This window comes from Physeter macrocephalus, chromosome 4, assembly GCF_002837175.3.
Source record: "Physeter macrocephalus isolate SW-GA chromosome 4, ASM283717v5, whole genome shotgun sequence".
NCBI lineage: Eukaryota > Metazoa > Chordata > Mammalia > Artiodactyla > Physeteridae > Physeter > Physeter macrocephalus.
Window position 1 is genome coordinate 96,852,743 of NC_041217.1, and position 27,914 is coordinate 96,880,656.

Sequence of the window (27,914 nt, forward strand, 5' to 3'; positions counted from 1 at the left end):
AAACAAAAAAATATCCTTCTTCAATGGCGAGTACCTACTATAGCACCAGGAACAGCAGCAATAATAATGACCACTTATTGTGTTTCTGCCATGGGCCACTGTATTAAGCTATATACTTTACATACATTATTTCATTTAATCTGCATAATAATATTGCAAATTTGGTAATATTATCTTCCTTTTACAAGCTGGGAAACTGGGAGAAAGAAATAAAAGAGATCACACAGCTTTTTGTGGCATCATGGAGATTCAAGTGAAAATACATGCTCTTTCCTTAGTGAGTGAATAGCCCCAAGCTAGCTTGCATGTGGCTTTCAAGGTTAAACTGATTCAGCTCTTACCTTAAGGAGTTTGTTATCTTTTAGAATGCAGATATGCAAAAATAAAACAAAATCCAAAGGCTATAATACAAAGCAGAATGTGATATATCTCATAATGGAGGAAAAAATTAAAGTAGTATATAGAAAGATACAGCATGGAGGATTAATTCCAACTTGGGTAGGGGACATTCCAAGTGTTAATTTGCTAGGCAGTGAGTGGGGAAGAAGACACCTGGATGAGGGTATGGCATAAATAAAACCACAGGGATGTTATGCTATAGAGTGTGACAAAAGAATGGATAAGAGGTAGGTTTGGAGGCTGGAGGTGGGCAAGGAGAAACATGGGAAATGCAGCTGGACAGGCTGATTGAAGATTGACCACTAGAGGGTGTAAATGATATTGAGCATGAAATGGATTCTGTAGGAAAAGGTAAGCTACCGAAAGTTTCTGACCAGGGCTGAAGTATACTTCAGATAGATTCCTGAGTCAGAGATACCCAAGGATGCTTAAAAGAGAAAGGGAGGAGGAGGGGAAGAAAGGAAACCAATTAACCTTCACTGGGACTATGGAGACAGCAATAAAAATGATGAGGATGTGGTTCATTCCCACTCACTCATCCTGCAGCATTCACTCAGCATCCATCTAGTCTCTGTTAGGAACTAAGATGAAGGGTGAAAAAACAGACCTTGCCCTCAAGGACTCATGCCTAAGGGGAGAAATAAAAAAAACAACAACTGGATACAGAAAATGTGAAATGCAGTTCATGTGAAGCAAATAGGGTATACAGTCCTAGAAGCATGTTTACTTTGAAGTTTCTAAAAATTGCAGGTGGTTTGTCAAGGTTGGTACCTAGAGTGTGAGTAGGGGAATAGCAAAAGAGGAAAGAGAGGCAGCTGCCAGGTACTAAAGGGATTTCCCTGGGGGATGTTTGGATTTTCAATAAAAATCAAGTGGAATCACTGAGGGAGTTTAGGGAAGAGGACCAGGAAGACAGCAGTAACAATGAGATTCCTGATACAGGGGATACTGAGAGGAGGAGATCCTGAAACACAGAATCAGTAGGGGCTGGCAACTGACTAAGTGTGGGTGGGCACTGGAAGAAAAGATAAGATTATCTGATATTTTTAACTGGATAGCATTCACTGGAAGAACAGGTGGGGTAGGGTGAGATAGGAAATAAAGGCCTAAAGGCAACAGTAATAGTCTTGCAGGGTGAGGTATACATCAAACAACTTTTGGAGGTCAACCTTGTGACATGGTTCACTAAAAATTCTTACTATAATTCTTACAAAGTAAATTCAAAAAGTACTCATCCCTGAGAAGGAACAGGGTCATGGAGAAAAAAAATAAAGGAAATAACAGTGAAAAAAAAAGAAAAATATGATCATGCTAAAAATAGTCCACCATTAACATCAACATATTAAATGTTAAAGTAATATTTAATTACTATGCTTCATTATTTCTCATGCATAAAAAGTACAGTCTAGGAGGTGGGTGTCAGATCAAAGAATAAAAGATGCATGAGGTTCATGTCATATCCCATCAACTTGGATGTATCCTAGATTCAGCTAAAGGGTGCCCCTTCCTTTACTTGTTAGATTGAGCTTGTTTTGTTTCTTTGATTCAGTTCAAGGTTATCTAGAGAATGGTCTGATGGCTAAAGGGCCAAGGACTGACATACTGGTTCTGTCCACGTCAGTTATAGCTCTGAACCCTGGTTATATCATGTTATGAATGTTTGTCACAGGTCATGTGGGAAAGTGGGTAAAATAATTTGGACGAATCCATGCAGATCATTCATTACTGCTAGGAAATAAAGCCTACATGCTAATGGAATAGCCCTGTGGACCATTTCTACGATTATAAACCATTATACTATTTTTATTTTTAAGATTTTTTTTTTTTTTTTTTTTTTTTGCGGTACGCGGGCCTCTCACTGTAGTGGACTCTCCCGTTGTGGAGCACAGGCTCCGGATGTGCAGGCTCAGCGGCCATGGCTCACAGCTGCAGCTGCTCCGCGGCATGTGGGATCTTCCCGGATCGGGGCACGAACCCGTGTCCCCTGCATCGGCAGGTGTACTCTCAACCACTGCACCACCAGGGAAGCCCCATTATACTATTTTTAACAGTTACGCAATTTTTGAAGCACATGTCTGCTAAGACAACCACAGGTGCACTGAATCCCTCAAACCCATTTAATCACCTTGGAGGTTTTCCTCCTTATTCCCTCAAGGCTGACTTCAGAAAGCGAAACCAATCCAGAAACCCTATAACATTTTAATAATTTTTATTAAAATAGGCCTTTTATAGATTTTAATTTTCTATGACTTTTATACATTTAAAATTGTAAGAACATATTTTCCCATAAGTACAACCATCAGAAATAGATGGATTTTTATAGAAAAGTTAGATAAATCCATGCAAATACAGTTTATTTATTACCTTTCTTTAAGCAAATGATTAACTCAAATATAAAATTTTTTCCACAGAAAATTCGTATTTTATTAACAATAAAAAAGATATAAGTGATAGAACATTTTAGAATCCCATAATAAAGACAAGTTTTTTCCTTTGTGACAAAATGTTGTCCTGGAAATTATATCAGAAACATCTATTTATTTATAAATAAAATATTACAGATGTGAACTGTATAATCACAAAGTTAGGGTGGCATATAAAATACGGTAGCAAATAAAATATGAAAAATATTTTGAAATATTTTTTTAAAGAACATACTCCACAATTATACATCTCCAAAAATATTTTATAATAAATAAAGTTTGGAGACAAAAATGGGATTACCTGTATACTCATCAGCTATTTAAGAGGTAAATACAATGTATCTAGAGTACATATATTTGATCTAATATTAAACATTAAAAAATAATTGGGCTTTTCTTAGAGATTAAAATGTACTTAAAGATGATTAGGTAGGCCTTTTGCTCTTAACATTTAAGGTTGATCTTTTGATGCTATTTCTCTCAATATATTTTCAATACGGGCCTCTCACTGTAGTGGACTCTCCCGTTGTGGAGCACAGGCTCCGGATGTGCAGGCTCAGCGGCCATGGCTCACAGCTGCAGCTGCTCCGCGGCATGTGGGATCTTCCCGGATCGGGGCACGAACCCGTGTCCCCTGCATCGGCAGGTGTACTCTCAACCACTGCACCACCAGGGAAGCCCCATTATACTATTTTTAACAGTTACGCAATTTTTGAAGCACATGTCTGCTAAGACAACCACAGGTGCACTGAATCCCTCAAACCCATTTAATCACCTTGGAGGTTTTCCTCCTTATTCCCTCAAGGCTGACTTCAGAAAGCGAAACCAATCCAGAAACCCTATAACATTTTAATAATTTTTATTAAAATAGGCCTTTTATAGATTTTAATTTTCTATGACTTTTATACATTTAAAATTGTAAGAACATATTTTCCCATAAGTACAACCATCAGAAATAGATGGATTTTTATAGAAAAGTTAGATAAATCCATGCAAATACAGTTTATTTATTACCTTTCTTTAAGCAAATGATTAACTCAAATATAAAATTTTTTCCACAGAAAATTCGTATTTTATTAACAATAAAAAAGATATAAGTGATAGAACATTTTAGAATCCCATAATAAAGACAAGTTTTTTCCTTTGTGACAAAATGTTGTCCTGGAAATTATATCAGAAACATCTATTTATTTATAAATAAAATATTACAGATGTGAACTGTATAATCACAAAGTTAGGGTGGCATATAAAATACGGTAGCAAATAAAATATGAAAAATATTTTGAAATATTTTTTTAAAGAACATACTCCACAATTATACATCTCCAAAAATATTTTATAATAAATAAAGTTTGGAGACAAAAATGGGATTACCTGTATACTCATCAGCTATTTAAGAGGTAAATACAATGTATCTAGAGTACATATATTTGATCTAATATTAAACATTAAAAAATAATTGGGCTTTTCTTAGAGATTAAAATGTACTTAAAGATGATTAGGTAGGCCTTTTGCTCTTAACATTTAAGGTTGATCTTTTGATGCTATTTCTCTCAATATATTTTCAATACAGAGGCAAGAACTTTTACATTTACTCATAGAGACAAGAATTTTTCCACTGGGTTTGCTTGGCTATACTATGTCCTCCTGCAAATGGACTCTGAGAGCTTATCTGGACTTTCTGGCAGAGAAGTGCAGGTATTTTGGAATTACTTTAGAATAGCTTTAGATTTGGCAAGGACTAGGAAAGAGAGCAATTAACTTTTGGAGGGATGGCACAAGATATGGGTAACTACCTAGCCAGTCAGATGAGTGAAATCACCTTTACTACTAAAGAGGAGATGACAAACAGCCCGATTTCCTTTACATTCTTGCTGGATAGCCTTCTGATTATCTTTGTTTTCTTTGTCTCTAACATTATCAAGAATGGTCTGATAGTAAGAAAAAGAGGAATTTACAAGAGGTGTCTCGAAGCTATGGTGAGGGATAGAGTTAGGAAAAGGAGCTGTGTTTGTGCATGTATGTTGCACATTCTTAACACCTGCCTGCTCACTTAATGCTGAGTCCCTACTATGATCAGGTCCTGAGCTGCATGTCACATGTGGCATCTCATTTAACTTTCTCCATAACTATTAGAGGTAGCTTTCTTCCGCCCCAGTCTAGCTGGTCCAAGTCTTACAAAGTAGACTTTGCACATGATGAATGTGGGTCCATGTAACAGTGCACGTTCAACATCCTTCCACCAGCTCTCAATTATGCTTTTCTTCTCCTGAATTATTTGGCAAACTCAATCTAAGTTATTTAAAAAAATATATATTTCCTGCCCCCCACACTTTAATTTTATTTATTTGTGCTCCTTAAACCTCTATTCTCCCCCAAAATACAGTTTCTTATTACCTTCAATAAGATGAAAGAACAAATAAATTGAGAATAAAAGTAAACATTCATTCAACAAATCTTTAAGTGCTTCCTATGTCCCAGGCATTGGCCCAGGAACATGACCAAGAGCACAGGGGTGAATACGAGAGGGAGCTGGGAGCTTACAACCTAGTAGGGGTTTCAGATCCATACTGCATTGGGCATTCCCTCTATGTCACCTTACCAACTACCTTAGAGTCTATCAATGAGCTTGTTCTTTTTTCATAAAAAAAGGAAGTACCTCCCAAACTAAATTTTAAGAAATCCAGAACGTCTAGATTCAAAAATTTCCCTAAAAAAGGAAATGTATCTTTATATCTAATAAATATCCTTACTGCATCTTTCTCAGTTGCCTTACGGTATTAATAAGTTGTATTTGGCTCCTCCTCTCTTTTTTCCCTGAATTTTAAAAATTTCATAATCACACACATTTGTAGGTCAGTGATCTAGAGCCTGCGCTGTGAAGTCCATGGGTGAGAAACCTGACCGTGTGACCTTAGCTAACTAAATTCAGTTCTGTGATAGGTTGCAGTTTCCTCATCTGTAAAATGAGGAAAAAGAAAGTACCTACTTCATAGGATTGTTTTTGAATAACATGTTAGCAAAGTGCCTGGGACTTAAGCATTTAATACATGTTAGGGTTAGAGTGGCAATCCAAAGTGATTATGAAAGGACAATTGTTAGGGTCTCAGAAATGTCCTGACTGAATCTGCCAGCTCACTCACTTCTACTATGTTAGTGAATACTTACTGAGGACATGCATATAAAAGGAACAGCCATAGGGGAAACAAAGAGACATTAACAGCTCAGAAAGCTCCCCAAATGCTCCAATATGCCTGAGAGTATTGGTGGCTGAATGGACAATGTGGCCATGCCAAAAAGCCTATGTAAGTCCATTCCATCAGGCCCTCCTCCAAAGAAGATGGGCAAGGCCAAGAAGTCCAGAAATTACCTCCATTTTGAGGAACTAGGTTACCACATTACGTCAATAAATTATTCCACTCTAATACAAGAAATATTAGTATCTTGCTAATTTATGGAATGATAAAACTCTAAGACTAACAATGCAGATGGATCTTTCCACACTGATTCTGAAAGTTCCCTAAAATGTACTTCCTAGTAACCAAAAAAACCTGTCCAGCAACTTAAGAAGACCCCCTACAGTTTTTAGAAAACATATTAGTTCATTCAAGAACTATTTGTTGAGCACCTACTATGTGCCAGGAGTACCACGCTAGACACAGTGCCCCTATGTGAAATATTTTCCTTCTTTTCTCACTCAATTTTTGGCATACTGATGTCATAGAGGTACATCTTTACTTAAATCAGAAAGTCCTCCTAATTCTGATACAGTTTCATGATGAGACCAGTATAGAATGACTTAATGTGTGTTTCTTAAATTGGGATTTCTATATCCACATCAATACTCAGTGATAACATAGAGGATTGCCAATGTCATAAATAAATGTGGCATAATCTTGTCATAGATATTTTATGGAGATCAGAGAAAAATATTTTTAAATTAACATAAACATAAATATATTATAGAGTAGTGATATTCATATGAAACTTTAAAACAGGAGACCTTAATGAAATTTTGATCTTGCACTGGCCACGAATGGGTCTCTCAGACTACTGAGGTATACATTCCAACTTTCCTATACCAAAGAAAGTAAACTCTTTTCATAAAAATGTTTGAACTACACACTGCATTACAATGTGTTAGAAGGAAATATGCTTGACTGCTGAGCTACATATTTAATAAAGAATTAATAAACTTTGGCATGATAATTCTAGGTGAGTTAATTGCCACGATTACCAAGTTTTATCAAAGTATCATTTATAAAAACTACAGATTGAGAAAGCAGCTTCCCCATAGTCTCTTTCTCCAGGAATAGCTGCCAGGATGATAGAAGGAAAGTCAAACTTTTTTCAACTACTTTGATCTATCACTGATAAACAGCAGTCTAGGGAAAATTTCACTTACCTCTCTAAGAAAGAACCACCGTCTCTGACTATTTAATCATCCCCATCCTTCATCACTTATCCCTGACATTATAATCTACAACTAGTGGCAAGTAAGCACCCCTTTTCCTCACCCTATGACTGTCTCTATTTACAAGTACAGCAGTAAGTTCATGTGGGCAGCATGATTAAAATTTAGAGTCTCTCCAATATAATGACTGAGCTCCTAACATCTGAAGAACTTACAAGGGTCTGCTCCTAACGCATTATTGGAAGAGTTATTTTCCTAATGAATGATAGCAATCTCACACAAATTAGTCTAGCATGTAGAATTTATAAGGATAGCATGACCTGGATACAAAAACTGACATTTCTGGTACAAGCAATGGTAATTACAAATCATTCTCCCCCTGCCCCCAGCTTTATCGAGGTATAATTGACAAAAAAAAATTGTATATGTTTGAAATATACAACATGATGACAAATCATTCTTATTCAGAAATATAAACACAAAAGTCCTAAAAGTTGAGGTAGCCAAATCCAGCAAGGGCCAAGCTGAATTTATCCCAGGGATCCAAGGATGGCTAAAATGAGAAAATCTCTTAGTGTAAATCACCACATAAAGTGAATGACGAAGAAAAATCATACACTTACATGAGTCGGTACAGGAAACCACACAATAAATTTCAACACCCACTTATGAATCAACTTCTCATCACATAGGAGTAAATAAAAACTGCCTTAACCTGATTAAAATATACATACTTTAAAACGTTTAGCAAACATCAATACTAATGGAAAAAATCCTGAAAGCATTTACTTTAGCATCAGGGATAATACAAGGATGTTCCATCACTAATAACTTTACAATGCATTTTTTAGCCAGCTCAATAAGAAATGAAAAAATAAATACAAGGTGTAAAGATTGAATAAATGAGACAAAACTATCAATATATATACCCATAAGGTTTTCTACATAGAAAATCCCAAAGAATGTACAAAGAAATTATTAAAACTAAAAATAATTTAGAAGATTGCTGGATATAAGATAAATATGCAAAAGTGAATTATATTTCTATACTCTGGCCCAAAAAAAGTTAGAAAATAAAAAATTTTAAATATATAATTTATGATAAATGCAAACAAAACATAAGGTACTTAGGAATAAATTTATGGAAAGATATAGAAGACTGTTTTGGAAAAAAACACTTTAAAACTTATTGAGAGATATTAAAGAAGACAAATGAATGGTGAGGTTTCTAAAAATTATTCCATTTTAAATCTTGTAGCTAGTTCTCCTTCTTTTAATTTCAGTTTAAGTACCAGTTCCTCAGATAGTTCTTTTCAGACAGCATTTATGTTCAAAGTAGGTACTTTTTCACTACTCTCTCCATCTCAGTCCACTGTTCATCTCCTTAACATTCATTAGAACAATTATTTTTTGTATGTTTATGTACTTTCCTGTTAGAATATAAGTTCTAACATGGGCCATGTGTCTACCTTTTGGCCATTATATCCTCAGTACTTACTATGTAGAAATGTGATAAATATTTGTAGAATAAATGAATGATTTCAGAAAAGTAAAATATTAGTAATGAATCTAGGCTTGTTTTACTATTGCCTTTCCAAGGATTGTTTTACCACACTTTGAAATACCACAGAAACTTACAAGCTGCCTGTACCTAAATCTAAAGGTATATATCACCAAAATTTTTGAGCAAAACAATACAATTTGAGGATAACAGCTATTCTTACTTAAAAATATCTTCATTGCTTTCTTTTTAAAATGGCTTCTCTATTATTGCCTTTTATGGAAATAATTAACCATTCAATCTATTTATTCAAGTGCTAAAACTTTCTCTTCATAATCAGAAAAGCTGAGAAATTATCATTTTGAAAGTTCTTGAAAATAATATACCTAAATAAAAAGATTTAGATTGCCACTCCAGCATAAGACAATAGAAAATTCAAAAATTCAATTCTAATCTGACAGCTACTTCTTCTTAACAAGTATTAATTAAATTGCAGGGGAGAGAGAAGAGGGCTCTTAACAATAAAATTACATTATTTTCTGATTTGTCAGGGGTAAGATGTGTCTGAAAAATTAGATGCTTGATTATACAATGCTGCTCAGGCATCCATGTGATTACTAAATGTGAGTGCTTTTTTATATACTTTACAATACACACTTTTCTTAAAAAGTAGAAACCTCTCTTCCTGAAATTCACTGCCAATTTTGTTATCCAAATGTAGCTTGTTCAGTAAAGCACAATGTATTTTCTAAAATGACAAATTAAGTCATAAAACACCCACAAATATAGCTGATGCAGCACCTTTCAAGTCAGTACCTCCAACACCATTAATGTCCTTCGAATAAGGAATAATCATAATTTCCTTTGACACTGGAAGCAACAGAAAGCCAATTATTTAAACAGCCCCATTTTAGGAAATGTAGTGATCTCTTTTGCATCCTCTGTACAACAGAGGCACAGTAAAAATATATAGGACAGAAGAGGATTCATTTTTTCCAGGTGCTTCCATGAGTCCAATTAATAGAAACCTTTTAAAAAGGAATGATGTGGCTCCTAAGAAAGAAAAATTTTTAATCAAGGTCTTTTAACTCTTTCGATATAATTTCCTATATTTGTTTCTGAAGAACATAATCCAAGCCTAGAAAAGCTATATGCTATACTATCATTAGGTTTTAATAAAGTTATAAAAATTATTTCAAAGCCAAATCTAAACATTTATTTTACAGACCTTCACAGGCCATACAATTTTCTGCCATTAAATATTTTTATTCACTATTTAACCAAACAATACCTCTCATATTATCTCATTTAATTCTCACTATACACCTATAATGTAAATATTGTTTTACTAACAAGAAAAAGGAATGCTTATTGAGGTTTATTTTGTAACTTTTTTCCAGAATCTAGGTTCTCTAATTTGTGATCCAACCCCACCATATTACACAATTCCATAATGCGGCCCATGAACCTCAAGACATATATAAGACAGCTCACAGGCTGCATGAAGGAACTCCCATTTATATTTAACTCTTTTTAATTGACATAAAACATACTAGTTTCAAGTGTACAACAAAGTTATTTGATATATGTATATATGGAGAAACGATCACCACAATATGTCTAGTTAACATCCATCACCACACATAGTTACAAATTTTTTTTTCTTTATGAGAACTATCGAACTTTTCAGATCTACTCTCTTAGCAACTCTCAAATATACAATGCAGTGTTATGAACTACAGTCACCACCCTATACCTTACAATACTGTCACTTATTTTATAACTGAAAGTTTGTACCCTTTGATCACCTAATATTTAACTCTCATGTAATGTTTTTAACTTACATGCATAGTTTATAATACAGATAAAATATATGAGTAAAGTAGTGTAAGTAGATAATTTGTAAATTTAAAATGTACACATACTGGGAGGTGTGCTCAAAAATATTTAGGTGATAAAGTACGTTATCAAAAAGTCTGGTGACTGAAATGTTATCTTTGCTGAAGTACTGTGTACATTAGACTTTTAATCAAGTGATTTCGCTTGATGTTTTTTTCAGACATTCATCTCTTTTCTATCTGAATCCCTACCAAAGCTAAAACCGTCAACACATATGGTCTTTCCTCTTTGACTCAATCAACCAAACTACCATACATAAAAAATACAGCTCTTAAAGTTGCAGCATATTCTAAAACAGAGCTAGCCAATAGAACTTTCTGGAATGAGAGAAATGTTCAACTTTGGAGTGCCCAAAATAGTAGCAATAGCCACATGTGCCTTTGAAATGTGCTAGTCCAACTGAAGAACTGAAGTTTTCCTTGTATTTAATTTAAATTAATTCATATTTAATGTAAATAGCCACATGTGGTTAGTGGGTACAATACTACATAGCAAAGCTCCAGAGAGCTGTGATCAATATAACTGGAATAGCATATGTACTCAAGTATATAAATTTTAGGGGTTCCCCCCCAAAAAATATCCTTTAGTAAACCTGGTTTTACATGGTTTCCCAGAAATCCTCTAATATTAATGAATATTTTCTCAATTACTTCATTCTAAAGACATGACTGTATTTTAGATATTAGCTTGAAACAAATTCAATATTTGGTACTTTTGGATATATATAGTAGTTTACTAATAGAATTAGTTTAGTATTTTTTTTTTAATTTTTTTTTTTTTTTTTTTTTTTTTGCGCTGTACGCGGGCCTCTCACTGTTGTGGCCACCGGGGCACGAACCCGTGTCCCCTGCATCGGCAGGCGGATTCTCAACCACTGCGCCACCAGGGAAGCCCAGTTTAGTATTTTTTTAAGGGAGACAACACATTAATTATTTTTCGGAAACAACTTCGTAATTCAAGTGTTTATTATCATTACAAATAAGTATTTTAAAGTTTACTTTTATTTTATTTTATTTTTTTTTGCCGTACGCAGGCCTCTCACTGTTGTGGCCTCTCCCGCTGCGGAGCACAGGCTCCGGACGCGCAGGCTCAGCAGCCATGGCTCACGGGCCTAGCTGCTCTGCGGCATGTGGGATCTTCCCGGACCAGGGCACGAACCCGTGTCCCCTGCATCAGCAGGCGGACTCTCAACCACTGCGCCACCAGGGAAGCCCTAAAGTTTACTTTTAAAAGCACTGCAAATCGACAAATAAGAAGGATAAGTGGGGGTAGACAAGTTCCACCACATATAAAACATATTTTAAAACATCCATTACTGAAATAGTACAGTTCTGGTGCTTAATTAACAGGCCAATCAAGGGAACATACAGAAAGCCTTAAAACAGTTGCATGTGACAACAAAAACTGAGTATACTTCAAAGGTAGCGTTGCAAAGTATTGGGGAAAACATGACTACTCAATAGATAGCTTTGGCACAGCAGGACAGTTACCTGAAAAAATATATAGTTGGATCCACACCTCACATTTCTAAACAGAATTAATTCCAAATGGCTCAAAGATTCAAATGTAATAAAGAAAACCCCAAAAGTTAATAAAAGAAGTCATCAATTCTTTTGTACTTAAAAGTAAAATCCTTTAGAAAAAGATAGATAAATCTGTATAAAAACTAAACTTTTCTGTACAGGAAAAATAACTATAAAGAAAATTAAAATACAGTACAAATGACAAAAAGGGCTAATTTCTCTATCAAGAATTTCTTAAAAATCAGGAAAGATCAAGAATAGGTAAGATCTAATGAGCAAGAAACAGACAATTACAAAAAAAGAAAGACACATTTTACTTAAACATAAGATATGCTTAACCTTGTTCATCATAAGAAAAATACAAATTAAAACTGAAGAGATACTATCTTCACTTAATGGATGGCAACGATTCTACAGTTTGATAACACTGACAAGGCTGGGGTGGAGGGTACAGGAGTAAACAAGCAATCAAACATGTTGGTGAGACTGTAAATAGCTCTCCCAGAGGAAAGTAATTTGGTGGTAGTTCTAATAACATCAACAATAACATCAGCTAATTCTTTTAGCTTTTCCTTTGTACCAGGCACTATTCTAAGCACTTATGTGTGTTACACATTTAGCCCTATGAGCTAGGTACTATTATTTCTTCTATTCTACAAACTGTGAAACAAAGTTGACGAGAAGTTAGTAACTTGTCCAAGGTTGCACAATTAATAATGAGCTATCAAAACTGAATAGTCTCTGGTTCAGCAATTTCAATTCTAGGTATTTATTCTACAGATCTACTAGTACATTCACAAAATAATACACGTACAAGGTTATTCACTGAAGCACTGTTTATAGTAGCAAAAGGTTAGAAATAAATGTTCACCAGTTTGAGTCAGATTAAATAAATTCTGGTACATCCATACATCAGAAGACCATGTAGCTGTAAAAGACCAATAACTGGAAGGATCGCCAAGATATGTTATTATATTAATAAAGCAAACTATAGAAAACTTTATAGCATATTACTACATTCACAAAAAAGTAAAATCAGAATGTATATTTGAATTTGTGGTACACCCATAAAGAAATCTGGAAGGCTACAAAAGTAACTAACAACAGAACGTACTTGTAAAGTGGGTGCTGGGAATTGGGAAGATAGGATATGGGGATGGGAAGGAGACTTTTCATTATATGTGTGTTTTAAAATTTATGAATTTTGAGTCATGTGAATATATTACATATTTAAATAAATCATTTTTTTAAGCAACATGCTAATTGCTTACATTAGAGATCAAGAAATATATTTTTGGGGACAAATGAAATGTTGACATTCCTAATGTTCTATAAATGAGCACTGGTGGTTGGAGATAACATGTGAAGGGACATATCATATAGGGACTAAAAATGAGGCACAGACACAGAGACTCTGAGCTCCTTTTTCCTGGTTGTTGAACTGTACGAGTATATAACCTCTTCCAATGAAAAGAGAGTCAGATGACTCAAAAGAAGTATTGAAGATGCATGTGGGAGTACAAAAGGTGATATTTCTACATTAATATATTATTTAATGTGTATATTAACCACACATTCATATATGTGTGGGATCTTAAATGTGCATGAGTAAGTTAATCTAAATATCGTAACTAAAAATTTGACGCTGGACAAAAACCTTGTTTGTTGGTGTGGAATCTTCTTTGGGAAACTTGTGTCAGGGTGTCCTTACATTTGCATTTCTACATGTGACAGTGATGACCACATGTGGCATATATGCATGCGCCTTTCGTATCCTCATGAATGGAATATGCAGAAAGTGTCCAGCATTTCCCTGGTGTGAGGGTCTGTGATAGATCTTTTAATGTATTAAAGATTTGTTCTGAATGCATTTCTTTGTCCTTTCTCTTATTCATTTTAGATTAAAAGCTTCTATATCAGAGGGTGCCAGCAGCAACAGAACCTGCCTCCTGGGAAGCACAGAACCTCTGCAAGTTTGTAGTTTATTTTGAAAATGCACCTGATGATCACCAGGTTTTGGATCACCAGGTGCATTTTCAAAAAATTCTTTCCCTCCTCCCCAGCCACACAGCTACTGAGAACTACTGACATACATCATGCCTCCTTAATTCATTTCACATTTTCTTTTTTACTGAGAGATAAGCAAGGCAGGTCAATTTACTCTAAAATTCATACTATTAAAACTGCCAGTTCACTGTCACAGAATATTTCAAATCATCAATAATGTTCCGTGGCAGGAATGGCAAAAAGAGTTTATCATGCGTGCCAACTCTAACCGATTGGTATCAGTCATATGAAGCATGTTGATATGTATCTTTTCAGATGTTACCCTAGAATACAGTTTTTAAGTTACTGGCACAATTTCTGGAGTCCTGCTTCTACAACTTCGACATGTGCGATATTGAGCCAGTAACTTTTATTTCTCTGTACCTCAGTTTTCACATTCGTAAAATGAAGAAAATTATAGTACCTACCTCACTGTATTGTGAGAGACTTAAATGAGACAATACATGTAGAGCATTTAGAACTCTGCCTGGCACATGGTAAGTGCTTAAAGAATGTTAGCTGTTATTATTATCATCATCATCAATTAGTTTTAGCATAACATACTGATCTGGTTAAAATAAAATTCTATATACTAATTCCTTGAAAGAAGGCAAAAAGAATTTCAACTTTCCCAGATCACAACTCTACATGTTCTAAAGTGTTTCCAAGTTGCAATTCCCAATTTACTGTGAATTCTAAATATATATATTTTTGGAAGCGATTGAAAAAAAAAAGCACTAAATTCTTAAAATTCCTTTTTTGTTTTGATCTTAGTAGAATATAATTGTTACCTATCTTTGAAGTCTCACACCCTCTAGACTTCAAACCCACCTATCAGGAAAAGAAAAAAAAGGTGAAAGACCAGGGAGCATAGTGCCAGGTTATAGTTCTGGTTCTACTATTTAACTAACTGTATAACTGTGGACAAATCACTTAACCTTTCTTATCAAAATCTCCACTACTACCACCTTAGTTTATGCCATCATCATCTCCTTCCTACTGCACTGGACTCAACAATCTTTTAGTTTCCCATGCAGGAAACAGAGTGAGCACTTGAAAGCAACTGTCAGTTCTTCCTTTTCCCTTTCTCTTCTTGAACAATTCTGGTGTCCATTCTGGTGGAGGAAGGAAGGCAAAGTCATGGTGGCCCAGAGCAGGATATGAAGGCATTAGCAAGATGATGAGGTCTTCCCTGCAAAGAGTGGTCCAGAATGGGAAGTAACAGCACAAGCAGGGTGAGAAGGGTGTGTATTGCGTGTGGGCAGCATGGGGGAGCTGAGGCTAGCACGGAAAACAGACTCCTAGAGTGGTAAAGAGGATGCTCTTGCATGGTGTGGTCCAGTGCAGGGTGTGGAAACTTGAGTGGGGTGAGGAGTACCTCCATTTAGGAAAGAAGATGACATGAGCTATGCAAGATTGTTTGCAAACAGGGAATCAATCAAATAAATAGATATGTAAAGGATAATGGGAGCCTGTTTCTCATTGTCAGAAAGAGAACCACAAATATTGAAAGAACGAAAACTAGAATGAACCCTCATGATATTGGATTTAAGTTGGAGGCGTTGGTATGAAATTGTTATTTTTAATATATATAAACAGACAAATCAATATAGATATAAAAATGTTTGATTATACATTATATTCCTATCTATATATCCATAGATATGTTTCCTATCTATGTCCACTCAGATCTTGGAATAATGATACCTAAATAGCAATGAACATATCTAATGCCAAGATACTATATTCTAAACATAATTTTTTCCACTAAAACTAACCAGGGCTTGTTAAGAAAATGGCTGATTCCAGGGCTGAGCAAGAAAAGTACAAGAAGAGCCTAGAAAGTCTTGTTGTACCAGAAAGAAGTATAGAATGATGGGAACATGTTAAAAGGAGGGAAAAAAAGACAGCTTGAAGATGGTCCTACTAGCCAAATTGGAGGCAATTTATATATCAAAATACATAGTGATAGTAATGGACTAAAACCCACTGACTAAAATAGAAAAGCACACACACACACACACACACACACACACACACACACACACAAATCAATTTAAAGTTTAAAGTAAGGTAAGGAATGATATAATTATACAGTCTCAAAGTAGCTCCCCACAAAATGTTTTTTAATTACAAAGGGAAAGGAGTGATTTTACAGTGGAGAAGCTTGGCAGACATCACCTTAATCGAGTGAGATCAAAGAGTATACTGTTAATGGGACAAATAAAAATCATGTGCTACCTAACAGGTAGATTGCAGCATCACTTGAGTAATATTCCTGTCAAAGATTGACAGTTTAAATCTAATCATAAGGAAGTATCAAACAAGTTAATATTGGAGGTATTCTACACAATACCTGGCCTGAAATCTTCAGTGTAATGGTCATAAAAGTCAAGGAAAGACGAAAAACTACTCTAGACTGAAGGAGACATCTAACCATTGTCAAGAAAATTACAGAACACTGGCAAAATCATTCAGGGGTCTGTGTGTTAGATAATAGTATTGTTTCAATGATAACTGATTGATACTGATAGTTGTATTATGGTTATATGGGAGAATGTCCTTGTTTGTAGGAAACATACACCTTTAAGGGGTCATGAGCATAAGGTTTGCAATTTACTTTCCAATGGTTCAAGGAAAAAAAAGGATTTTTGAGCTGTACTTGCAACTTTTCTATAGTTTTGTCACTTCAAGATTAAAAAAAAAATTTTTTAAGCCTATAATATACCAAATCAGAATTCTTCCCTGCTTAAACTCTTCAGTAGCTCCCCACAGTAACTAGGATGGAACCCATGGCCTACATGTTCTTATCTGCTTGCTCAGTCCTCATGCCCCAGCTACTAATGAAGGGGTACTTCATTCCCTATACTCTAGCTACACCAGATATAACTAAAGCTCCTGGAACACAGGAAGCTAATTCTCATTTCAGAGCTTTGCATGGATTCTTCTTAGAACACTTGTGCCAGATTTTGGAATGACTGCTCCTTAGCACTCGGCTCTCCTCTCAATGTCACCTCCTCAGAATGGCCTTCTTTTCCCCTCCTGGTGTTCTCCATCACATTACCCTGTTTTATTTACTTCATAGCACTAAGCACTATCTAAAATTATCAGAGTCATTTATTATTTTTTTCCTTATTTTCAGTATCCCCCCACACACACGCACTAGACCATAATTTCCTTGGGGATAGGGGATATGTCAGTCTTGGTCACTGCAGTGTCCCCACCATGAAGTGCTTAGATGGGGAGGGAACTCATAACTCTTGGCTGACTGACAAGCTAGGCCTCAATTTTTTCATCTACAAAAGTGGGAATAAAGTATGCCTAACGTGTAGTATTATTCATTGGATAGTAGATATAAATTATTAAAACAATGCCTGGCATACAACATGTACTATACAGATGCCAACTATGCTTCAAAAAGGAAAGCACTAGTTTGGGTCTAGAACATTTTTGAAAGTTGAACGGAGCTTTGATTGGGGCATTTCCCCTTAAGTCTGCTCCGCTATTGACTAAGCTTTAGTAGAGAGAAAAAGTTTACTCTCCAAAACCCAGAAATATAATAAATCAAAATGCAGTTAATTTGGTGATATGGCACTGTACTAGAAGAAAAACTACTGGTTCTGTTCTTTGTAGAAATATAATTTTTTTATTTTTAGAAGTACTATTTAAAAACGATTTATACTTTAAATAATGTTTTATGATACCATTACATGTTTTCCAATATATTAGTCTTTTATACTTTCTTCTTCTAACTTACCAAAATTTTTACTGACACAAGCTCTAGATTTATAAACATTAATTCATCTTCAAAAAAAGTTTCTTCAAAGTAAGCATTATTTCTGCCTGTTCGTGGATAAAGAATACTTAATGTCTGATTAAGGTCACAAGTTAAGTAAAAGTGAATCAAAGCCCTCTCCAGGCTTCAGACTCCCAGCGTGTTCCTGCTCTAAGCATAATCATATATTTATTGAGTGCCCAGGCAGGGCCAGGAGTGAAGGAGATATGTAAGACAGACCCTTAGGACACATTTCTTATTAACGAAAAGTCTAAATTAAAAGGAAATTGAATCTATTTTGAGTTTCTATATGGGAAAGCTGTTTAAACTATTATATCTAAGGTAGGCAGAACTCCACAAACCAAACCACAGATCCACAAGGACACTATAAGTAGAATTTCTTAAATCCTGAGAAGAAATGACTGGAATTTTAAACTACCCCTTTTACTTAACCATCTGTTACTTTTTCTGTGGCAGTCAAGACAGTGGGGAAAAAATGTTCCTAGAGAAAGACACAGAGCTTACAATCTTCCCTTAGAAAATCACCTACACTGTTACACTGCCTCTTTTCTTCAGTATTTCATTGTCTCCCCGCTGCCCCTGTCCACCCTCACCCACCACAAACGTACACAGGCCTTATTCATCAAGACTGTAAGTTTATGTGTTCCTTTTTCAAATCAGCAAGGCTTAATATGCAGTAACTTCCCTAAGCAAATTTCATGGGTAAAAATTTTGGAAGTAGTACGATTTCTTTCACCTCACCCACAAATATCTCCTGACTAATTTTCTGGGTAACAGTTAACACGAGTAATTTGGTGTTCAAGTTTGTGCTCACATCAGATATGCTGGCCTTGGAGGATTCCAAAAGAAATAACTAAAAACACGGTTTTTGGGTCAAAAATACATCATAAAAAAACGTGTTGATCTTTGAAATTATTTGGAATATTTTACCTCTAGTCCTTATTTATTAATTTGTTCCTTGTTCCATATTAATTTAAGATGGCTTCCAAAATTATACTCTACAACTAGTTTAAAGGTATTAAGTGGATAAAGACATTAGCACAAAGGAAAATAATAGGGGAATAATAAGGTAAAGCCAGGGGTGAGTTTGACACATAAAAGACATTTGCCAGATGGAAGTGGATCAGAATTGGGGTTCTCAACAGTCTAGAAACTAATGTAAAGAGTGGTATAAAGAGTGGGATAGGAACAGGTATAAAACCCAAGATGTGTACACGCTGGAAACAAGCTAACGGCTCAGGAGAAATTAAATCCCATTGTTGGTGCTGATGAGACATAAATGAAACTTTTCTCAGGGGTGCTCATAAAGGAAAACCAGAATGTAGTCTGTGCTGTTGATGCTTATCATAAGGGGGTTTATGGTTCTCTTCCTTAAAATGTCCCTTATTACAAATCAATGGTACACTACCAAGTGTTGTTTAGTTAAAATAATTGTTTAGAGTCCAAAACATCAGTATAAATTCATATACATTTTAAATTATCTATTCTCAATTGCCTAAAGTGACCAGGTGGGGAAAGTGGGAGTGGTCACTAGTCAACTCAAGATAATTGATGCCTCTTTTTTTTTTTTAACAATGTGAAAGTCTAACAAGCAGGATTACAGTTACCATTTCCAAACCTTAATCTAGAAAAATGAGACATGCAATATATACTTCAAATACAAAATATTTACAATCTAACACTGGTTAGGTACTGCGCTAAGAGTTTTCATAGGCTGATTTAACAACACTCTAAGGTAGATATTACCCACAACTTTTATAGTTGAGGAAACTAAAGCAAGGAGAATGTAAGTTACTGGTCCCAAACTACAAAGGCACACAATACTGTGGTTGAAATTACATGCAACTCTGCAATTGGGTTTAAGAGCTTATATTAAATACTTTTCAGATACTGCTCTACTTGCAATGCCATGAGACAAATAACAGAGGGAAAAAGTAACCTGGTAAAATCCCAAAGAAAGACCTCCCCACCCCCCAAAAAATAAATAAAAATAAACACCCCAGGCTCAACAGACTTATTCATAAGGTAGACATGATTTTTTTGCTATTTAATCAAATATTATTATCCTTTACAAGTTTATATAAATAGCAGCACATGGATTTTTTTTTCAACCACTTGAATGAATGATGCCCTGAATGAGAGGCCTGACTGTGACGGTACGGAGGGAGAGGAATGCTAGGCACTGCCTGGATCTTTGTTCTGGGATGAGAGGCTGCTGAGGGCTTTGTTGATTAAGCGTCACTCATTCACCCAGATCCCCACCCAGTGGTGTGTCTACAGCTCCAATACACAGGTACACTGTGTATGTGAGGCACATATTTATTAGCTGTTTACCCAAAATCCATTGACCACTCTCCTTCTTACTACATGAAAGAGCTCCAGTTTTTTTAGGTATGTGCATCAGAAGGCAGTTTGTAGCTGGTCCAAGTCAATTCTGATGGTCACATTCCCACTCCAAGCACCTGACTTGATCATGGACTTTTCAGGACTCTGGCCAATGAGATGTGAGGAGAAGTCTGCTGATACCTTCTAAGATAAACTGATAAAAGGAAACATACAAGAAGAAAGTCCTTTCTCCTTCCACTGGATAGCAGCATGTCCTTCACTGCTGTGTGAGTGTGTGTATATGTACATGTGTGTATCTGTGTGTGTGAGAAACACATATAGATGCAAACAGGCAAAAAAGAAGCAGAGAAATAAAAACAGATACTAGAAAATGAGGCACATAGAAAGGAATAAATTTGTTAAAAAGTCAGGGGAGAGGTGAGACAACAAATATCTGAGAAAAGGTAGAGCCAACCTCTGCTGCCACCACAAAAAAAAAAAGCTATGTCAATATTATCATTTCTTTAAAGCTTAAAGAGAAGGCACTCTTGCTCTATACATCATTTAGTACACTATCAAGAACATTTGACGATTAATAACCACAATTTGAGGATGGAGTAAAAAACTGGTTCAAAAATAGCAACTCACACAGAGCAAGGACCAGATTAAATAAATTTGGTATCTGTTTGCATCTTCTGAATGTGGCTATATGCAAATCCAGACTATAATGATCTTATGAAAATGCATTTTTTATTTTTGTTCACATAAATATACTGTTAAACAGCTATGGCATTATATCTAGATCCAACTCTCAGATTCCATGCACATATTGCTAAATGTCAAATGTATTCATATTCATTTATATTTGAATGCTGCTTTGAGTGGCAAACTATAAATCATCCATTCAAAAATAAAAATACAAATAAAATGGATATGCAGCATTATTTAGCACCACAGATGAACTTTATTTATCTTACAGTTAAACAGTGAAGTGAATAAGCATTTTCAAACAGAAGCTCTGACTCTGAAAACTTATAACTAAACTGCAAAAACCACAAGTTCCTCCAAGTATCTGAGTTTTCCTCAAAATCTGTTATTGTTATACCTTCATCTCCACAGACAGAAATTTCCTTACTTTGATTGAATATCTACTTTATTGAATCTCTTCTTTATCAGAGCATCTAACGCTCAATCTCTCTTAAAATGTTTTATTATCTACAGTTACCTTAATTATTCTGTATCAAGCTGTTTTTATAAATACCTCATAAATGGAGAAGTGGTTAAAAAAGTTGAATGACCCTAAATAAATCAGTTTAGTTCATCTTATTGGTCCAATTATTTACCACCAGCCGAAGCTATATAAATTCTCTTTCCTTCTCCTCACTAGCCATCCCTTCTTAGATTTTTATTGTTGGAATATGCCAAGGGTCAGTCCTATTAAGTCCTGGGACCTCTTTTTTTCATCCTTTAGTGACCTCAACAAATGTCATGGCTTTAAATACAACCTATCTGCTAACAACTCCCACATATATATCTCTGGCTGGATCCCTCCCCTGACCTCTGGATTTTTATATTCATTTTTATATGTGACTCCCTGCTCAACACCTCACTTGGGTATCTGATAGGCACATCAACTTTACACATTCAAATCTGATTTCTTCATCTTCTCCATGTTCTTCCCAAACCTGTTCTTCCCAAAGTCTTTGCCATCTCAATGCCAACACTTAACTTCCAGTTGCTCAGTTCAAAAATCTTGGTATAATCCTTGTTCACTCACAATTCATAGCCCACCAAATAGCAAACAGTTCTTTGTCTTCAAAATATCCTCAGAATCTGACCACTCCACACCACTTCCGCCCTGGTCCAAATTATGATGTCTCACTGGGATTGGAAGAGCTAGTCTTCAGCTCTGGCCTTCTCCCAGTCCATACACACTCCACATAGACATTATCTTTTGTCCTTCCCAAGCAGAGTAATTGATTTAGAACAATTCTGAACATGTCATTCCTCTATTCAGCTGTTGTCTTCCTATCTCGCTGAGACCAAATCTTATAAGGCTCTACATGATCTGACCCCTGGCGACCTCTCTGACCTCATTTCCCACAACTCTTCTGCTTCCTCATTCCATTCCAGCAACACTGGTCTTGCTTTTCATGAAACATGCAGGCATACTTCCACTTTGCACTTACTGTCCCCACTGCCTGAAATTTCTTCTGCCGGGTATTCATGTAGTTCAAGACTTCACCTTTTCTGGGTTTTACAAAATCACCTTCTTGGTTAGACCTTTCCTAATTTTAAACCCCTAATTTTAAATTGCACTGCTCCCCAACACTACCTCTTCTCCACACTTATCACTATATGACAATACACTATAAATTTCAGTTGTTGCTTATCGTCTCTATCACTAGAATATAAGACTCATGAGGGCCTTTCTTGACCACTGTCTCCCTAGTGCTTAGAATAGCGTCTTTTATATGTTAGGTACCTAAAAACATTTGTTAAAAGGTTTTCGTTGAATACTTCTACCTTAAATGCCATCTCATCATAACATAAAGTTGCACATATCCAATCTTCTTCTTCCTCTTATATGCTATAGTTCAATTTGGAAAGCCACAATCTGCTTTCCTTACAATCTAGAAATGTCATGGGTCACTAAGAACTTGAAACAAGGGCCACCCTCATTCTTTAAGTGCTTCAGATTCTATCTTCCACCTACGTCTCTCGCAAATTTCTGTTCTCTGCAACTCCACTACCACCTCTTCAGTTCAGGCTCTCGCTGAATCCACACAGTCCAAAGGAAAAAGCCCATATTCCTCATCCTGACAAATAAGGCTCCTTTCCCATCTGACTGCGGCCCACCTTTAGAGTCACGTCCCTCAATTCTCCTGCACCCTGCTCTCTACACATCAACCAGGGTTCCTCAGTTTAGCACACTTTTTTGAGCCTTTACTACTTTTCATAATATCCACTCACTAGTTTTCAAGGAACAATTCCTTACTCATTCTACAGGACCCATCTCAAGTATTACTTCTGTAAAGCCATCAAAATAACAACAGCTAACAACCACTGAGTGCTTTCTATGATCCAAATAATTGACTTGCATTGTATCATTTGATCCTTAAACAAGCCTATTAGAAAGGTACTAACAATGTCCCCCTTTATACATGATAAAATGAGGCTTAAAAATGTTAGGAAATGTGTCTTAAGACTTAATAAACAGATAAGCTAAGATTTGATCCTAGGTCTATCTAATTCCAAAGCCTAAATGACAAAACTCTAAATCAACAGCTACACTGACCTTCAAATGAGTATTCTACAAGTCTTTACTGAGTTTAGGTCACTTCGAAACAATTGATTTTATTGTTGTGAGATAAGAAGTACAAACCACAAACTCTAAGAAGCAGCCACTTTACAGCTACCCAGATAATAAATCAAGGAATTTGCTATAAAACATTATTTTAGTTTGCAGAAAAACACATAATTTTTGTGGGTATGTTTGTGTGATAAGAAAAAAGTAATAATAATGTCATAATTGCCAATTTACAGCATATACAAAGTTACAGGCACGGTAAAAGACAAGAGCCTTGTATTTGCATGCCACGTAGCCCACCTGATAAAGATCACCTGATATGTCTAACATGACCTCCGGAATGTTACATCAGTGCTCTACTTCTACCCAATAATTATAACTACAATAGTGTTTGCCCTTCTTGGTAGAGCTTCATTTCACCGACCTTTGCATTATGAGTTGCTTTGCCCAGTTTGCATATAACTTCCCACCCAAAGGTGACTTTGATGGAGCTACTGAAGGCAGCCCCAGCAGGTCTCCATAGAAATGGCCCCAGGGTTGTCTCCAAAGTGCCCTGCTTGAGTTGCCATGGTAAACAACCAGGCTAGATTGCTCTATTCAGTTCTCTGCCAGGGTCTCCATGGTGACTGCAAAGGAGGGCTCCTTAGAAGGACCTCACAAGGGCACGTTTCCATGGTGACCCTATCCTGCATATTTCTAAGCAACTTCCCTTCGGTTCTGCAACCAATCAGAGCAGGTTCATTTTGAGAGTAACCCTGGAAGGTTGCTCCCAAAGATATCATTGTAACACACAGGTATTTGGAAGTGAGGTCTGTAAACAAATAAACTGCTTGAAAATGTAAATGGTACCATTCACAAATCATTAAATTAGTTCCCATGCATTTTAGGATCTGTTTTTGATGGGTAACAAAAAAATACTTTCTCTGTTTCAAACCTTAATAAAAATTATCTTACAGAATATAATGCAGATAATTAAAGTTTCAAATTTCTCCAATCTTACAACATAGCAGCTAACTAGGTAAAAAATACTTTATAGTGGACATGTCTCACACATACACACACACACACACACAAAATGAAATCCAAAATACAGATGGATCATCAGGTTATAATGAGATATCAAGGAAATTTTTATAGAGCAAAAGACAAAATATTTGCAAGTCAAATGAAAAGAAAAAATGTGTTTTTTAGTTGAGTTGGGAAAGCCTAGCCATATTTGGGCCTAAACTATTTTTTCCTGTGTTTTTGTGGTTGGAACAATCCCAACTACTCTTCCTTTCAATTTAAAATACGAATATAAGCCATTCTGAACAGATGCTTGGTTTTCAAGCCATTTTACTATTCTCCTGAAACTTTAAAATACTGTACTTTTCCTAGTATTTAGTCAAGGGCAATATTTTATCTAATCACAAATTTCAATATCCCACAAATTTAAATATCTTTAGAAATTATTTAACAAATAAAAAAATTCTACAGTTACAATGATACAATTATAATTGTTGTATATGTGCTCACCCATCTCTGTTCATTCCAGTTGACTTTTTAAATTAAAAAAATATATATGTACATATGTGTGTGTATATATATTATATAAATATAATATATATAAATGTATATATATATTTATCCCTTACTGTATTGAGAAGGTTAATCTTGGATTTCCTCTTTTTTCTCCTCATCTTGAGGTAAAAGCAAGATCTCCCCCTCGACCACTAGTTCCATTTGTTCTACATTTTCTGTTAGTCTCTCTCACAGATTCCATTCTCCTACTCTGTCCACAGCAGCCCACCACTCCCCACTCACACTCCATGCAGGAGAATAAATTTGAGTTTGAAAAATAAGCATAGTTAAGAAAGGTGAGGATAATTCATAATCATGTTTTAGTGAAATCTCAACAAAGTCTGATTTTGTAGAGGCTTATTGCTTCAAATGTTCAATATGTTTTTATGAAGCTAAGCAAACACTGCAAGTTTCATTCATTCACAATATTTATTGAGTGACCACTATGTACCAGGCACTGTTCTCTGGGCTGAGAACACTTTAGGAAACAATTAAAAAATTCCTACCCTCAAGGTGTTTAGATTATGGACAGGGAGAGAAAGAGAAAGAAAGATAATACAAAGAAAACCAGTAAGAATATCATCTTTTGTGTTAGAAAATTATTAAAGCTAGAGAGAAAATTAAAGAAGGGAGGAGGGAGGTTAGCTCCCAAGCCAAGTTGGGATGGCCAGCAATAATACTATGGATTAACGAGGGGGGAGGTTGGGGGTTGGGGGGGTGTTTCAAGGACTCCCCCATTCACCTGACATAAGTGTTCTCTAAACCCTTAAATTAAAAATAAAATTAGGAAAGTCTCTTTCATAGAAAATGTAGTAAAAGTTAACAAAGTAATGAGTGATTTCTCCAACTTTTGTACTTGCTCTCTGAGAGGCAGCATGGTCTGAGGGAGGCAAGTGATACTATTACCTCCAGTCCTACTTCTGTTTCAAGAACTATATAAATTTGGGCAAGTTACTCTACATTTCAAGCCTCTTCCTCAGTTTTAAAATGACAACAATTCTGATCTGATAGTATCATGACAACACGCAAAGACAATAAAATATAAATGCTAAACTATTGTGGGTGAAAATATAATGTCTGAAAATTGCTTTAGAGTACTTCCGAAAAAAAAAAAGTGAGAAATAGCCAGGTGAAAAAAAACTGGGCAAAATGCTGGGAATTAATGAAGCCCAGTGGTGGGTAAATGAGTTCATTATATTATTAGATCCTTTTGTATGTTTGAAAATTTCCAGGAAAAAAGTATTTTAAGAAAAGGATTAAACTTGAAAACAAAGATACTTCCTTTGAAAAGATTTTTACAATAACTAGAAAAAAATGTATAGGAACACCAACTTACCTTGTACAAATTTCTTATAAAACTAGTAAAAAGTGGATTTATTTACTGAGTACTTACTAACCTTCTGGAACAATGTTAGGTACTTTTTTCCATACTTTCTGAATTCAAGCACTCTAATTTAAAAAAATTAACTTCATACTTTACTCATTGTAAGAAAAAATATAAGAGAGAAAGGCAGAAAGCATCGTAAGCTTACAGACTCACCTGGTACTCAATGTATAATAGATTTTTGGAAGAAATTTTTGTATCATTTACTGAATGCTTAAACACAAGCATGTAATGGAGCTAATACAAATTTTAGACAATCAATTCTACGTGATTATAACAAGAAATTTTAAAACTTACCAGATCAGTATCTGCCTTTTTAGAGGTCAAAGCTTCAACTTTGGAATCCAGTTCTGCCTGTATTTGATCTCTTCTTTTCATGACACCCTTCATATTAAAACACAGGAATGAAATAGGTTGTATTTAGTTTTAATAATCTTTGTATAACAAAAATATACATTTGAGAATATAAATACCATCTCTTCCCCAAGCCATCAGTCATCTAGGGGTGTAATGACTTAAAAAAAAAATTTTAATCTCTAAAAGCTAAACTGATAGCAAGGATTTAAAAGAAACTTTTTCATAATCTTTTATTAGTTTTCCCAATGTACACCTTACTGGTTTAAGTACTTTATGTACAAAATACATGTTTCAATGGTGCACTCTAGGCATGGACAGTTCTTCAAAAAGAGCAAAGAACAAAACAAAGGAATAAAAAAGTCAATAGGAGCACTGAAAATACGTGCCATGGTGTAAACTGGTTGCAGTTGGGAGGGCACATGGGCTACACATCTGAAAGTATCTACAATCAGCCCTCTTGTTGGACTCCAAAGGCATAGTTAATCAAAGTCAATTACAGTGGGGAATCAAAATTGAAGTGTGCATTCACATCTTAAGATTTTATTTTAGCTTAAAATATACAAGTATTAACCGATTAGCCAAGACTCTGAGGAGAAAGCATGGCCTCTGCTCTGAGAGGAGTTCCATCTTGTTTTCTTGAATAACCACGATTTCATGTTTCAGTTAAGACACCTGGTGAAGACATTTGAGTGCAGAATTCATCTACATCTTATATAATGTTTTCTAGTCTTTTTCAATGTCTTTCCCTTGGTGACTCACTTTTCTTCCAAGACAGTCTTTGTAGACACCCAGATTCTTTTTATTTGTACTCATCTTTCACTGGTTTCCATAGTATTAATTAAATAATGAAATTGTAATAATGAACACAAGTGGCCTAAACAGTTCAAGGCAAAAATAAAACTAACTCTGGGTAAGCAAACAGTTCAACCAGGGAGAGCAGAGTTGCAGGACATACAAGAGAGGGCCTTAGTGAGGTA

General features: G+C 35.4%; 1 protein-coding gene across 3 annotated transcripts in view; it reads right to left on the reverse strand.

Moving 5' to 3' along the window:
• Positions 1–27,914, reverse strand: part of SNX7 (sorting nexin 7) — a 99,914-nt gene that overhangs the window by 24,297 nt on the left and 47,703 nt on the right. For all 3 annotated transcript variants that reach the window (XM_007117504.2, XM_007117506.3, XM_007117505.3), the window contains one exon: positions 26,878–26,964. In XM_007117504.2, coding sequence (XP_007117566.1) covers positions 26,878–26,964 — 87 coding nt within the window. The remainder of the gene's footprint in view (positions 1–26,877; positions 26,965–27,914) is intronic.